The 13,745-nt window shown below is 40.1% G+C and overlaps 1 protein-coding gene across 1 annotated transcript in view; it reads right to left on the bottom strand.

Moving 5' to 3' along the window:
* LOC100690840 (retinal-specific ATP-binding cassette transporter) overlaps positions 1 to 13,745 on the bottom strand; it is a 45,256-nt gene that overhangs the window by 28,479 nt on the left and 3,032 nt on the right. Inside the window, exons 6-13 of the mRNA XM_005476632.4 lie at positions 13,529 to 13,656; positions 13,158 to 13,355; positions 8,333 to 8,422; positions 5,793 to 6,030; positions 4,746 to 4,885; positions 4,011 to 4,127; positions 1,989 to 2,186; positions 324 to 529 (exon numbers count right to left, since the gene is read on the bottom strand). Coding sequence (XP_005476689.1) covers positions 324 to 529; positions 1,989 to 2,186; positions 4,011 to 4,127; positions 4,746 to 4,885; positions 5,793 to 6,030; positions 8,333 to 8,422; positions 13,158 to 13,355; positions 13,529 to 13,656 — 1,315 coding nt within the window. The remainder of the gene's footprint in view (positions 1 to 323; positions 530 to 1,988; positions 2,187 to 4,010; positions 4,128 to 4,745; positions 4,886 to 5,792; positions 6,031 to 8,332; positions 8,423 to 13,157; positions 13,356 to 13,528; positions 13,657 to 13,745) is intronic.

Below are 13,745 nucleotides of genomic sequence, written 5' to 3' on the forward strand. Positions count from 1 at the left end.
GGTCACTCACTGTGCTCTTGGGAATATTAAATGCAGCAAAGCCTGCGCTACATTTCAAGGTCTGTCGACTGAATGTTTCTTTTTCTTCCCTCCTTGTAATCAGTTCAAAGAATTTTCATCGTTGTGGAGGGGGACTGAGTGCAGATTGATCACAAAAGAACATCTAATTTGAACACTTTAAGCATGTCAGTGCAATATTAAAAACTGTGAAAAGCTTTGGGGATGTGGATACTTTCTGGGTGCAGTGGTTAGGGTACAACAAAAGCTGTCATTTAGCTTTATTTTAGGGGGTTAAAAATGTTGCGTAGTCATTCATTACTGACCTGTCTTTGATTTTGTTGGTACGCTCCACCGCATCAATATCCATGCGGATCTTGTACTTGACATGCGGCGGAACGCTTGTGGTCCAGGGATACAGGTCCATGAAGACCACGCCAGCCCAGAACTTGTTCTCCTCCAGCAGGTGCAAAGCCTCATGGATCATCTGGGACTCGTCTGTGTAGGCCACAAACTTATCCAGACTAATGCACTGCAGACACAGAAAAATGGAGAAGGATGTGGATTTGTGTTCATAAGAAGCAGTGAAAAAGGGAGATGATTTAGCATTTAGCAAGTATATATATTTATGTATTCATTTATGTGTGGTTACTGATGCCTTTTAAGCAGTGATGTTGTTCTATGTGCTGACAGAAGAAAAATATAATCCTTTCTTCTATAACATCTAAATTGATGTAACAGTATGCAAGTGCATATGAGATTCTAATTAGATTATGCATTAGATTAGATGCTAAACACTATAACTACCATGAAATACTGGAAGCTAAGGAGCACACATTTTGTTTCCTTATTTTCTAAGCATCTATTTTCTGAGCTGAGTCCTAAATCATTGTTGTTGCTTTTATGGGTTTTTCAATGGAGTAATCTGGTCACATGGGAAAATGTGACTGTATTCATGGTGCCGTGGCAGACATAGGCATGTTCATATATGCAAGCAGGAAAGCAAAATCCATTTAATGTACACACACTAATCGCACGAGTGCAACTCTCATTTTCTCACACACTTGCTATATTTACCACGTGTGTAATTACCATGTGAAACTCCCACCGTGTGCACCATAGATACAGCTCTCTAACCCCACTCTCACACTCCCATGTAGACCGTGTCTAATGTCCTCATTTCACATTACTGTACAATACCCCGAGAGCACTCAAAGACAGACGAGATCACTTCCCATTCATCTTTATGTGAACACACAGTCACTACACAATAATGTTCTCTCAGAGATGGGCTGAGAAGAAGGAGCCTCACTGATACACGTGTTCCAATAGGATGCCAGTGTGAGAAACATACCCCTCACAGAGTAAGAGGACCTCATGCTAACTACAGCAGTTATCCTATGGCCCAGTGATTGCTGACAGCTATATCTAATTAGCTAAATCCCCCTGGATTGTTTGTGGAGCTCTGAAGGGTCTTGGCACTAAACTAGGAGACAAAGGGTAGATTGAGGTGCTTGCACTGATAGGATTCTTTCCAAAATCCAAACCCCTACCCCCTTTTAATCAGACACAAGGAGAGAGGGAAGGCGTGAAGGATGGATAGAGTGATTTGCCCTCTTTTATGCTGCAAGCACAGGAGTTTTTTTGAATGAAGTGCTATACACTAAAAAAGCACTGAGTTTTGAGGGGGGTGACTCATTCCCACCTACTCTCTACTTTATCACTGAATTTACAATGGAAACAAGGGAAGGGGGTGACAGCAAACATGTTCTTGCCACCTTTCAGTCTGCTGGACAGAAGAGCTGTGCTAAGTGGTTGTGCCCTGTGTCAAAAGGCCTGGCACAGTCTCCAGGAAGAAGACCTGGGAGACAGACGCTCTTGTCTGTAGAATTTAGACAAAGCCTAACAAAAAGGCCAAATGCCTTGTCATGGGAATGTGCAAAATTGAGGAAAAAAGTAGAGAGACACAGAAATAGAGACAGGTTACTAACCTCTCCATACTGGTTGAACATACGTATGAGCTGGTCAGTGATGTTAAAAATGTTCCTCCAGTCAAAGTTTGGTATGCCCGCCTCTCTCTCTCGCTCTGGTCCATTGTAGAGGAAGTTGAGAATGTCTTTTGTGGTAAATTCGGTTCCCACCAGACTGTTGTCCATGAACTGCATCACCGTTGGGTTCCTCAGTGTATCCTTAAGTGAGAGTGAGCAGAGTTACTGTGCATATTATAAATACAGTACAATACATGCTCATGTAAAAGAAAATGTTTGATTCAGGTGGCTACATACTAGAGTAAGGAAAATGTAAAATGTAACCTTTTCAAGGTTGTGCTGACCAACCATAAATATGAATTTCTAAATATCAGGAGTAGTGCACCATATGCCGAATGCTAATTAACTGGTAACAAATTATCTATGCTGGGTAGACATGGGCATAATGTGGGCGGACATAATATTCAACTAGCTAGTGCTTTTAAATGTATTGGGGGTTTTTAATAATACCCAGTTAATATTAGTTATAAAAAGGCTTTAAATTTGCTTTACTGGGTTTGGGGTTGTTGACTGACAGCCACACACACATAATCACAAACCACTCAGTCACAGAACTGAATCACATGGTTGAGTGGTTCATTCAGTGCCTGACAGGTGGAAACTAACACAGGCAGCTGTAGCTGGTAGTCATCTATGAAATATCAGCTGTTAATTCAAGTCACTGAACTCATCCATGTTTGTGGTCCCTTCAGGAGCATTTTTAATGCAAATGTCTGTCTTGCAGTGGGGTTAGGTTAATTGGTGATTGTAAATTGCCCATAGGTGTGAATGTAAGTGTGAATGGTTGTCTGTCTCTCTATGTTAGCCCTGCGACAGACTGACGACCTGTCCAGGGTGTACCCTGCCTCTCGCCCTATGGTAGCTGGTATAGGCTCAAGCCCCCATCATGCAGCTATGGAAGATTTTTTGGCCGCACATCTATGTTGTGAATCTGCTGTTCAACTAAATCCCAAAGGTGCTCGACTAGAGTTCTGGTGTCTCCGGATGGCATTTGAGTACAGTGAAGCAACTGTCTTGTTCAAAAAACCAGTTTGAGATGATTTGAGCTTTGTGACATAGTCAGCAACAATACTCAGGTAGGCTGTGGTGTTTAATTGATGGTCATTTAGTACTAAGGAGCCCAGCATGTGTCAAGAAAATATCTCTCACAATTACATCACCACCAGGAATCTGAAATGTTACGAGGAAGGACAGGCCTAGGCTTTCATGTTGTTTATACCGATTCTGACCCTACCATCTGAATCTCACAGCATTCATCAGAACAATCAGATCAGGCAACATTTTTCCCAATCTTCAATTATAATGTTGGTGAGCCTCAAATTGTTGCCTCAGTTTCCTGTTCTCAGCTGACAGGAGTGGCACCCGGTGTGGTCTTCTGCTGCTGTAACCCATCTGCTTCATGGATTGTGCAATTAGAGATGCTGTTTTGCAAAATGTATTATTTGAGTTACTGTTGCTTTCCTATCTGCTTGAAGTAGTCAACACAGCATTTTCACCCAGAAATGCTGTAAACACTAGAGATGGCTATGTGTGAAGATCCTGGTGAATCAGCAGTTTCTAAAACACTCCTCATTAAAATACTACTCTTCTTCAATCTGATGCTCAGTTTCAACTTCAGCAGGTTGTCATGACCATGCGGCCTAAATGCATCAAGTTGCTGCGATGCGTTTGGCTGATTAAATATTTCAATTACAAACAGCTGAGCAGGTGTGCTAATAAAGATGCCAGTATCAGCAGTGCAGTTTGCTAAAAAGCTGGCTAGCATTAGCTGCTGTTTTTTTTTTTTTTTTAACAACACTTTATTATCCAAATAATGAAATGAAGGGCTCAAAATAGGACTTCACAAACTAATGGGTGGATTCACAGTGGCTATGTCCATCTTTTTATATAATGCCAGTGGTAGTAAGGAGAGTTGATGTGCAAATGTGCATTAAATTAGTGTGCAGGAATGTGCAGTAATCATACCCTGATCATGTTCATCTGAACGCTGTTTTGGAAGAAAGCCCAGAGTTGAGGTCCCACCTCTTCCCAGGCCTTGGCCATATTTTGGAGCCTCTCTAGCTCCTCAAAGGTTGTGTTTGCCTGGACAAACACAAATACACACATCCTATGAAAGTTGAAAAATATTTCCGTAGTAGTACAACAAAAGCATATTTAACACAAAGCGTTCGCGTTCTGTGCTAATAACACTGTCAATAATGAGTTTGGTGGAAGTGTCAGTTGTTAAAGGATAGTGTCAGTTAAAAATAAGAAAAGGAGAGATCAAAAAAGTCCACTAAGAATTTATCTAAGGTTTAAGCTGCAACATACAGCGGATAACAATGGAATGTTACATTATGTAATTTGGCTACATTCAAAACGCCGCTCAAAACACTGGAAACCCCACTCTGTTTTGTGTCAGGAGGATTAAAAGAGACCTAACAGATCTGTTTTTCCTTCCACTGCTGCGCCCCCACATTTACACTGAATTCTCTCCCTCCTCTTCCCATCCCTCACATTGCATCAGATTACCCCTCACCCCCATCACCGCCACCATCCCTTTGCTTTCCTCTGCTTCTTTAGTCAGCTCATTCCAAAGGTGGGTGGGGGTTTTATGCATCTACACTGATACTGAGTGCTGAAAGAATCGCAGAAGTGGGGCAAAAGTGAGTTGGAAAAGGGAGAGAGGTGATGGGTCAGGCTGGAGGTGGTCTCACTCACACTCTTTAATATCTTGCGGGCTGCGGGGGAGTCGGGGGTGTAAAGGATCTTTCCCATCAGCAGGGGCTTGACTGAATTCCACACAATTTTCGTGACAGGGTTGGACTCCAGGGTCTGCATCAGGGCATTGCAGAAGGGAGCTAGGGGTAGGGAAAGATGAAGAGAATGAGAAACAAATGATATTCATACATAATCATTTTTCCTTATGGAATCCATAAGTGTCAAGCATTCAGACGTAATAAATGATCAACTAAAGAATCTCAATATTAAAAAAAATAGCCAATCGGAGCGTATCAGCCAACTTTCTGGAACAAATTTTGCCGTTTAAGGCAAACTCTGTCCACATGATAACTGAGTGATCTAAACATCTTTCTTTATGCTTGTGAAATTAGTTCTGTCCCACCTTTTCATGCTAATGAAAGCGAAAAACATGTAACAAATACACAGTAAGCATAGGTAAAGACTGCATTTGCCCAACTTTTGAGTGTGCATAAATAGAATTAAATACGCGAAGTAAGAAGGTGTGTTTTTCTAATTTTTAACTATATCTGAGTGGTATTTTTTATTAAGTCACACTTTAATTACAGCACTTTCTGGGCATTTATTTCTTCCTTCATGTTGAATGAAACTATATGATGAAAAGCACTGAAAGAGTGAAACTGAATGGCCCTTTCCAGGTCAACCAGTCACTTTCAATCTAAACTTTTCAGTCCAAATGAAAGAGAGGTGGTTGCAGGTCGTGTAAGTGTGGAAATGTATAACTCTGTGATATTTGGACAATCTGAATGTCACAGCAGGCATCAGAGCTGTGACATTTTGATGAGTATGTGCTGTGATGCAAACTTGTGATATTGTTTACTCATTGTTTTAGATTTTAAAAAGTCACACTATAACTACTTGTGGTGTCTGCAAAACACTACCATATATAGCGCTATCATATACAGCAGGTACAGGTATATTTCTGTTTCTGTGATTATTATCTGTAACAAGTACGGTCTTAATACTATATTTGAGTAGAATATTTTTTAAAAGTCCCTCTTTACTTACTGGTAGTATCATCATAGACATAGTTGTGGTTTTTGGTGCCATTGACCCCCAGAAACACCTTATAATTGTTGTCTTCATACCAGTTGAAAGACAGGACCCTAGAGCCCCCACCCTCAGGATATCCGCAGAAGAGACTTGACACGCTGGACATCAACTGGGTGAAAGAGGAAGGACCCCCAGTTTGGAACAGGGAGGACACTGCCTTCAGGAGCTCCTGAGAGCTCTCCTGCTCCATCGTCTGCACAAGACAGAGAGGCCCAGTTAAACTTTTAAACAATCTGATAGTCTGCAGCCATGAGCCTGTAGCTATAGCAGTGCCTCAATATTAGCATGATAACATGGTCGCAGTGAACACACTCTGCAATTAGCACTAATCACAAAATGTAAAATACAAAAAAGGTGAGCCCAAATCAAACGGAAATTGGATTTTACTGGTGGAAAGGTCAACAAAGCAGCCCACATCCTAAAAAGTGAGTTCCCTGTACACACAGAAAATGAGATACTGGTAACACTTTACATGAAGTACAATATGTGTAAACTATGAAGAAGATATGAACATGATTAATAACTTATATTTACAAGTTGGTGACTCAGATAACACAAGTTGGGAAATTGGATTTACTCTAGTCAGAATAAACTAGGATTTAAAGTACCTTTAAACTATAAACTAGAGTTCATTTTACCTCTGTCTAATATACAGTACACACCCCTAACACCAAATGGTTTATATGCTGTATCTCAAACCCTGACTGGCTGTTAGTTTTTAAGTTTTATATATTTTTTTGTCTGTCGTGTCTGTTGATCATTGCTGAGAAGTACGACCAAACATTTTCTGGCCTACAGCAGGATGAGTAACTATACGGTATTGCTGGAAAGTGTAAACAATCCATTTAGAGTTATTTGACCTTCATCAGATAATTATACACAGATCAGGGATATTTATGTTTGTCATACTCATTCATGCCCTGTGAATTTCAAAGTATAAACGGTCACAAGAAAACAATAGCTTAAAGATAAGCAAAGAAGTTGGACAGAGAAGAGCCGCAAGGTGGACTAAATATCCTCCTATTGACAGAACAAAAATAGCTTCAACCAGGACAGCAATTCTCCCTGCTACATGTAATTTCCTCTATGAAGATAATGAAGGAGGCCATCAATAATTGTATTGCATGTTGCTCCTACATGTTGGTAGGACTGAGTTCCTCCGGGAGCATTTTGGTTCAAATCATATTTGGATTTATTAGCATGGGTCAACACCGATTTGGCTCCAGAGGTGAGTGATGAAAATGGCTCTTTGATAGTCTATGACTCCTACTCAAAGCTACCTTTTACATGTGGACACGCGCAGACATAAACATGCTACAACACACCCCTCATGTCTGTCGCGCTCACTCCCTCTTCCTCCGTTTTCTTATGTATTATTTCTCGCACAAAAACATCCACACACACACTGAACTGAAAGGAAGAAGAGGTGGGTAATGAGAGCTTTTGGCTCGCCTTTCTGTCACCACGGTGATACGAAGGTCCCACCTACAGGATGTGTCACCTCAAAAGAATGTCCCTCTTTTTCTCCCTCCCTCTACCTCCCACCCTCCTCTCTCTTTCTCTCTCACCCCTGGCTAAGGTGATGATGGGATACGCTCTCCCTTGGGACAAACCGTGAACGTGCCTAAACACACATCTCAGTCACAGTGATTTGTGTGTATGTGTTGCCTGATAAACACACACGTTATTCTACTCTATTGTGTTACATTGCATTATGCTGTTTTATACTGTTTGTGCTTTTTGTTATATATAAACCAATATATCCCATTTCATTATGTTCTACCGTATTTGTTCTAGTCGACTCTCTTAGTTTTAGTCTATTTTAGTCTAATATTTTAGATATGTAATAATGTATCTGTGTTTATGTGTGCATGCACATTGTGGCTGTGACTTGTTGACACATGGAACAACATGCTCCAACATACTATGTCTCCTTCTTCTGACTTTAATTGAATAGTGATAGTTCTTGAAAACTGATTTTATTATTTTTTATCATCCATTTTCTTTTTACTTACGGTATTCAGTTATTTGTTCATTATCTTCTCATTCATATATTTTTTTCTTTCATTTGCGCAAGTGTGTGTATATGTGTGTATTTACATTTCTATTCCACTTGCATTCTTCTTGCAGAAAAAATAGGTAATATACAGTATCTATTGTATTCTCTTCAATCCTGTTCTATTCCATTGTGGTTAGTGTTTCAGATCCATTCATTTATAATCCATGTGCATGCATATACATTACATGAATGCAGATACACAACTGCTCACAAAGCACTTGCAAAACTGTATTTTTTAACACATGCTGTACATGTAACCCTCACAGTATTGAGCACATCATTCTGCTTCTTCTGGGAGCGATTCTTAAACGGGGAGCAACGGAAGAGGCGAGTTTCCTGCATGACTAAAAATACTAGTGCCTCTGATACTGCAGGCTTGAGAAGAAGAGACTCGAGGAGCAGAAGAGAAGGGATTGATGGCATTTGGACTACTTACATCTTGGATCTTCGCTGATGTTGCCTGAAGAGCCTGGCCCCAGAAATGCAGGTCAATGCCCACGGAGCTTCTGTCCAAAACCTGAGGCATCTAAGCGGGAACAAAACAGGAGATCTATTAAAGTAAAATGAGATGATTACAGATAAAGGGGGATTTAAACACAACTGGTTCTTTGTTCTTTTATGTTATAACCATTACTGCTCTTTTTAAATCATATAATATCTCAGCTTGTGACTTGTAAATTCATATCTGGTCACAAGTGATTTCCAGGAAACTTCCAGGAATTTGAAGCAATACACTACTGGGCAAAACCACATCAAACGCACATAAAATGCCATATTTTTTTTAATCTGCGCTAAACTTGAGATCCACCAATTGTTTGATGTGGAACTACGTATTATAACTCCCTTACACATCCTTCAGTGGCATTATCTTCTTGAGAAACCATTAACAGTAGGTGTTAGGAAATGACTGGTCAGGGCAGGAGTGCTGAGGGTAAGGGAACCAGGACTGCCAAGACAAACACACACACACATGAGATATCCTTCCTCTCGCATTCCTCATGCCTGAATTTCAATGAACGAAGGAAGGAGGGAGGCAGTATGGTGAGGGGGATAGAGAGAAAGCAAGGGAGTGGGAAGGGAGGGCACTGAAAAGTTCATGCAAGAAGGGAGTCAACAGTGTAATGATGGGAGGACGGCTGCTATAAGACCAAGGTCAGTGTGGTAATGGGCATGACGTGCAATGGAGTTAATGGGTTAAATTAAGAGATCGCCAAAATAAATACCGCACTGTTATTGCAACCTGTTGTAGTGAATATAGATCTCTGACACAGAACTTGTGCATGGGTAATTAAAACACTTAAAAGATAAAACGATGAATACAGTATAATTGGAAAACTGAAGAAAATACAAATGAATACAAAAAAAAAAAACCCATGCAGTTCATCCAGTATTTGTAAACTTTTTAGCATCACCAGAAGCATAAGGATTCACCCTTTGGGGATCATCTGCCCAGAAGTTTTTGCATGTGCAAAAAACATTTTCACACACATAAAGTGTCTATCCATCCATTCTCTTATGCTTATCCTTGTCAGGGTCATGGGGGGCTGGAGATTATTCCAGTTACCACAGAGCGAGAGGCGGAATTTAATGTTCTAGGTCAGATTTTTCATCTCTAGGATATTTGACAACATACATCTCTCAAGTCTAAATATAGGGTAGTCTCTAATTGACCCTAATTTGCAAACTATTTATAGCAACTTCTTCACTATTCCAAGGGTTTTCTTTAGAAAATGGTAATTAAAGCCACAGCAACACTGTGAAGATGCACTATTTGTCAAGTTTTTTAGCAACCATATAAACCAGGTTTGCTAGCAGCTATGTTGACTCAAAATATATGTATGAGAAGTGGCATCCTGTCTTACGGAATACCACAGAGTCTGCAGGCAGGCTCTAAGCCCATTAAAGAAACAGGCCAAGACGGATAATGCCACGTAAACTCCCTCAGCCAATCACCTGACTCACCCAGGCTGAACCTCAACACAGACATATGATAAAGAGAGAGTGTGCCAAGGGAAAACCAACGTTTACAGCGGGACATGCTGTAAAATAGTTTTTGACATTGATATCAATACAATGCAAATACAATGCAATTTATATGATGGAAGAGTATGGACAGAAATTTGCCCCAAAAAGGTTACAAATGACTAAACATTTGATCCTTAGATGTCAATTACAGTGTCAATTACATATATTCCAATAGCTAGGTTTCCTTACAGAATCAATGCTGTCTCAACAAACAAGGTTTAAAGAAAAATCTTTTTCCTAATGTGTAAGCTAACACTAATTATACACTGTCAGCTGTTTAATAATGTAGAAAAAGTTCAGGTGCATTTTGTATATGTGAAACCCTTCATTTCAGATGAGCGTGAGAGTCCCTGCTGTTGTTTTGTGCATCTTATCTACTCTTTGTTTCACTATTTGTGTGTGTTTGTGCAGAACAGAGGAGACAAGAGACAAAATGAAGATAACATTTCTTGAGTTGAGGACAACTGGGTCAAATAATCACAGGTGAATAAAAGTGTTATTAAAAAAGAAAGGGTCTGTTTTAATCCCCGTGTCTAAAATAAAACCAGTAAACACTTCTACAGACTCCCCTGCTAGAGCCAGCTACTAGGCCTCACGTGCAGCGCTGATATCCATGCAAACCTCTACATACATGTACAGTTTCCACAGAGAAGATTTACTGGCATTGTAACACTCACTTTTGAAGCTTTTGGAGGAGTGTACCAATTCAGCTCAGTTCAATTCAATTCTGGTTTATTTAGATAGCCCAAAATTTGAACAACAGTCACCTCAAGGCCATTTATAGAATAAGGTAACAACTGTACAGTATTCTGCAGAAAGCGCCAACAACCAGCCCCCTATGAGCAAGTGCTTTGCAGCGGTGGGAAGGAAAAACTGCCTTCTAACAAGAAGAAAGCTCTGGCAGAACCAGAGTCAGGGAAGTGCAGCCATCTGCCACAATTCGCTGGCCGGGGGAGAAAGAGAAGAGAAGAGAAGGACAAAACACACACTAAGGGAGAGAGTAGAGAAAAATGTAATGACATGCTGCAGTGGTATACAAACACATGGTGAGTAAGAAGAAATGAGTGGAGAAGTGCTCAGTGTATCACATGAAATCTTGCAGTTGTCTGAGCTTATGGCAGCATAGCTAAGGAATGGTTCAGAGACACCTATTCCAGCCCTAACTGTAAGCTTTATCAACAGGGACCCTAACCCTAATCTTAAAACTAGAAAGTGTGTCTGTCTCCCAAATCCAAAGTGGGAGATGGTTCCACGGGAGAGGGGGCTGATAGCTCTCCCTCTACTTTTGGAAACTCTAAGAGCCACAAGTAAGCCTGCAGTCTGAGAGTGAAGTGCCCTGTTGAAATCAAATGATACAATGAGGTCTTTCATATACGATGAGCTTTGTAACACATTATTCAGAGCTTTGTATGTGAGAAGAAGGATTTCAAATAAAATTCTGGATTTATTAGGAAATCAGTAAAGAGATGCTAATATGAGAGAAATACGATCTCTGTATGAAGTATGATCTGTTATGACAGAGTTTTGGATAAACTTGAGTATTTGCAGCGAACATTTAGAACAAATTGATAATAATAAATTACAATAGTCCAAATTACAATAATCCAGCCTAGACCTAATAAATGCATGAACTAGTTTTTTTTTATCACTCAAAGACAGGATGTTTCTAATTTTAGAGATATTGCAAGCAGTCCTGTTTTCTTTCACATGTGTTTAATGTCCACACTACCCAACATATCCTGGTCAAAACTGCCTCACACTTTTGCTGGAGGCCAGTGTAATGCCATCAAGAGTAAGTGTCTGGTTAGACACCAGGTAAGATCCATTATTTTTATATAATAACCTTTGTTTTGTCTTTAAAACATTCCCAGTGTTTAGCTAATTGATTTGTGTTACCTGGCTTCACTGAGAAATGAAGCTGGGTATCATCTGCAAACCAATGGAAATGAACGCAGTGTTTCTTGATATTGTTATTGCCTAAGGTAACCATGTACTGTATAATGTAAAAAGTATTGGTGCCAGCACAGAACCCTGTGGCACTCCGTGACTAACTGCCAGATGTGAAGACTTTCCATCTTCCACTACATCAATTTTACTGATCCCGCAGCTAATATTAAAAAGCTCATATAAAATGTTTGTAGATGAGTAACTGTCTGGTCTGCACCGACTAAATCCAGGTTTGAGCTGTATTTATTGGCCAAAATTGAATGAATTCTCTCTGAAAACGTCTTGCAGTGAATATGCCTGACACACTCAGGAAATACACAGCAGTGTGTGACTCTAAAACTGTGTAGGAGGACAATTTATGCCTGAGTTTGTGTTACAGTCCTGGGTCAGTGACCCAGGGTTTTGGAATTTGTACTACTATTATTATGACTACTACTGATCTTGGGTTTATTTATGGTTATGACTTCTAGTGTTACGGTTTCTGTTTTGTACTTCCAGCACTCAAGTTTGTCTCTGTTCTGTAAATTCTAGTTCTTAGTTTAGCTCCGGTTTATTCTGATGGTCTTGTCGCCACGTTTCTATGTGTTTTGTTTACACTTCCCTGTTGTGTCATTATGGGTAACTGTGTTAGCTGTTTTCCCATGTGTGTTCACTTTCCCAATTACCCTCTAGTGTATTTAGGTCTCGTGTTTCTTACTGTTAGCTGTCTGGTTGTCTACTTATGTTCTCTCCTGTAGTCATAGCCAAAGTAAAGGTCATAGTTTGACATCTCAGTTCGAGTCAAGTCATTGTTCAGTTTTGTTCTTGTAATCAATCAGCAGCTAAAAAAAGGTCCGCTATTGGTTTGCCCCTCAGCTCAGTTTCCCTTTGTGTCTGCGTTTGGATCCACACCTCTCTCTCCGCACGATTTGCCTCCACAAATCGTGACAGTTTGGAACCACATTTATCCCTTCAGGTTTGAACTGTGAAGCTACCAGACTTTGATAGATTAAAGTGCTTACAAATATTAAATAATATATAATATAAATATGTACATAACTTAATGCATTAATACATTCTGACATTCTAAAGCAGAGTAAATATGCAAAATCAATACAGTAACACAAGACTGGACAATGAGAAATGCACATCGATATCCTTCAGCAAACGTGTAAGTACCTATAATGACCAGTCTTTCAATAGAGAGCAGTGCGTGGATGTGGGAACCAACATCTGCTGTTAGACATACTAGAACATCACCTTGTGATATGAATGATGCACCACTGTATAAGTTAAAACAAGCTACTAACCAGCTTAAAGATCTTGAAGAAGTCCAGATTAGCATACAGGACATCCTCTATCCTCTGGAGCCTTTGCTGGCTCAGGGCACACATAGCATTGCGGACCCCATGCAGTCCCATGCGAGTGGGGAAGATGAGGAAGCGCTCCAAGAGGGCCTGACTACATGCTATGTCTTTCAGCTGCAGGTCTGGGACTCCAAATGCAAACTGCAAAACAGCATAAAAATATTTGTATTCATATTCAGTAAGTTACTATAATGTATATAAGGTCTTTTTAGACAAGTGCAATTGCCACAATCCAGGTAAAGCATGGTTTTAATTTTGATTCTCTGCAAAAATTCATCATTAACCTTTGCAAAAATCTTTCTAAAAAGATCTACCTGTTCAAGTCGTATTTGTGCATTGACAAGTTGATGAACTATAGACTCCGAGAGCCCGGCATCTCTTAACAGGAAGGCTGTGAGAACTTCATCATCCTTCAAAATATCATCCACCTTCAGCCCGCGACCTAAACAGAAAATCATGAGCAGAGATAGTGAAAGGTCAAAACCAGCAAAAAATAACTTTGACCCACTGCGCTGAAGAAATGATTCACAG

This window comes from Oreochromis niloticus, linkage group LG18 (assembly GCF_001858045.2).
Source record: "Oreochromis niloticus isolate F11D_XX linkage group LG18, O_niloticus_UMD_NMBU, whole genome shotgun sequence".
Classification (NCBI taxonomy): domain Eukaryota; kingdom Metazoa; phylum Chordata; class Actinopteri; order Cichliformes; family Cichlidae; genus Oreochromis; species Oreochromis niloticus.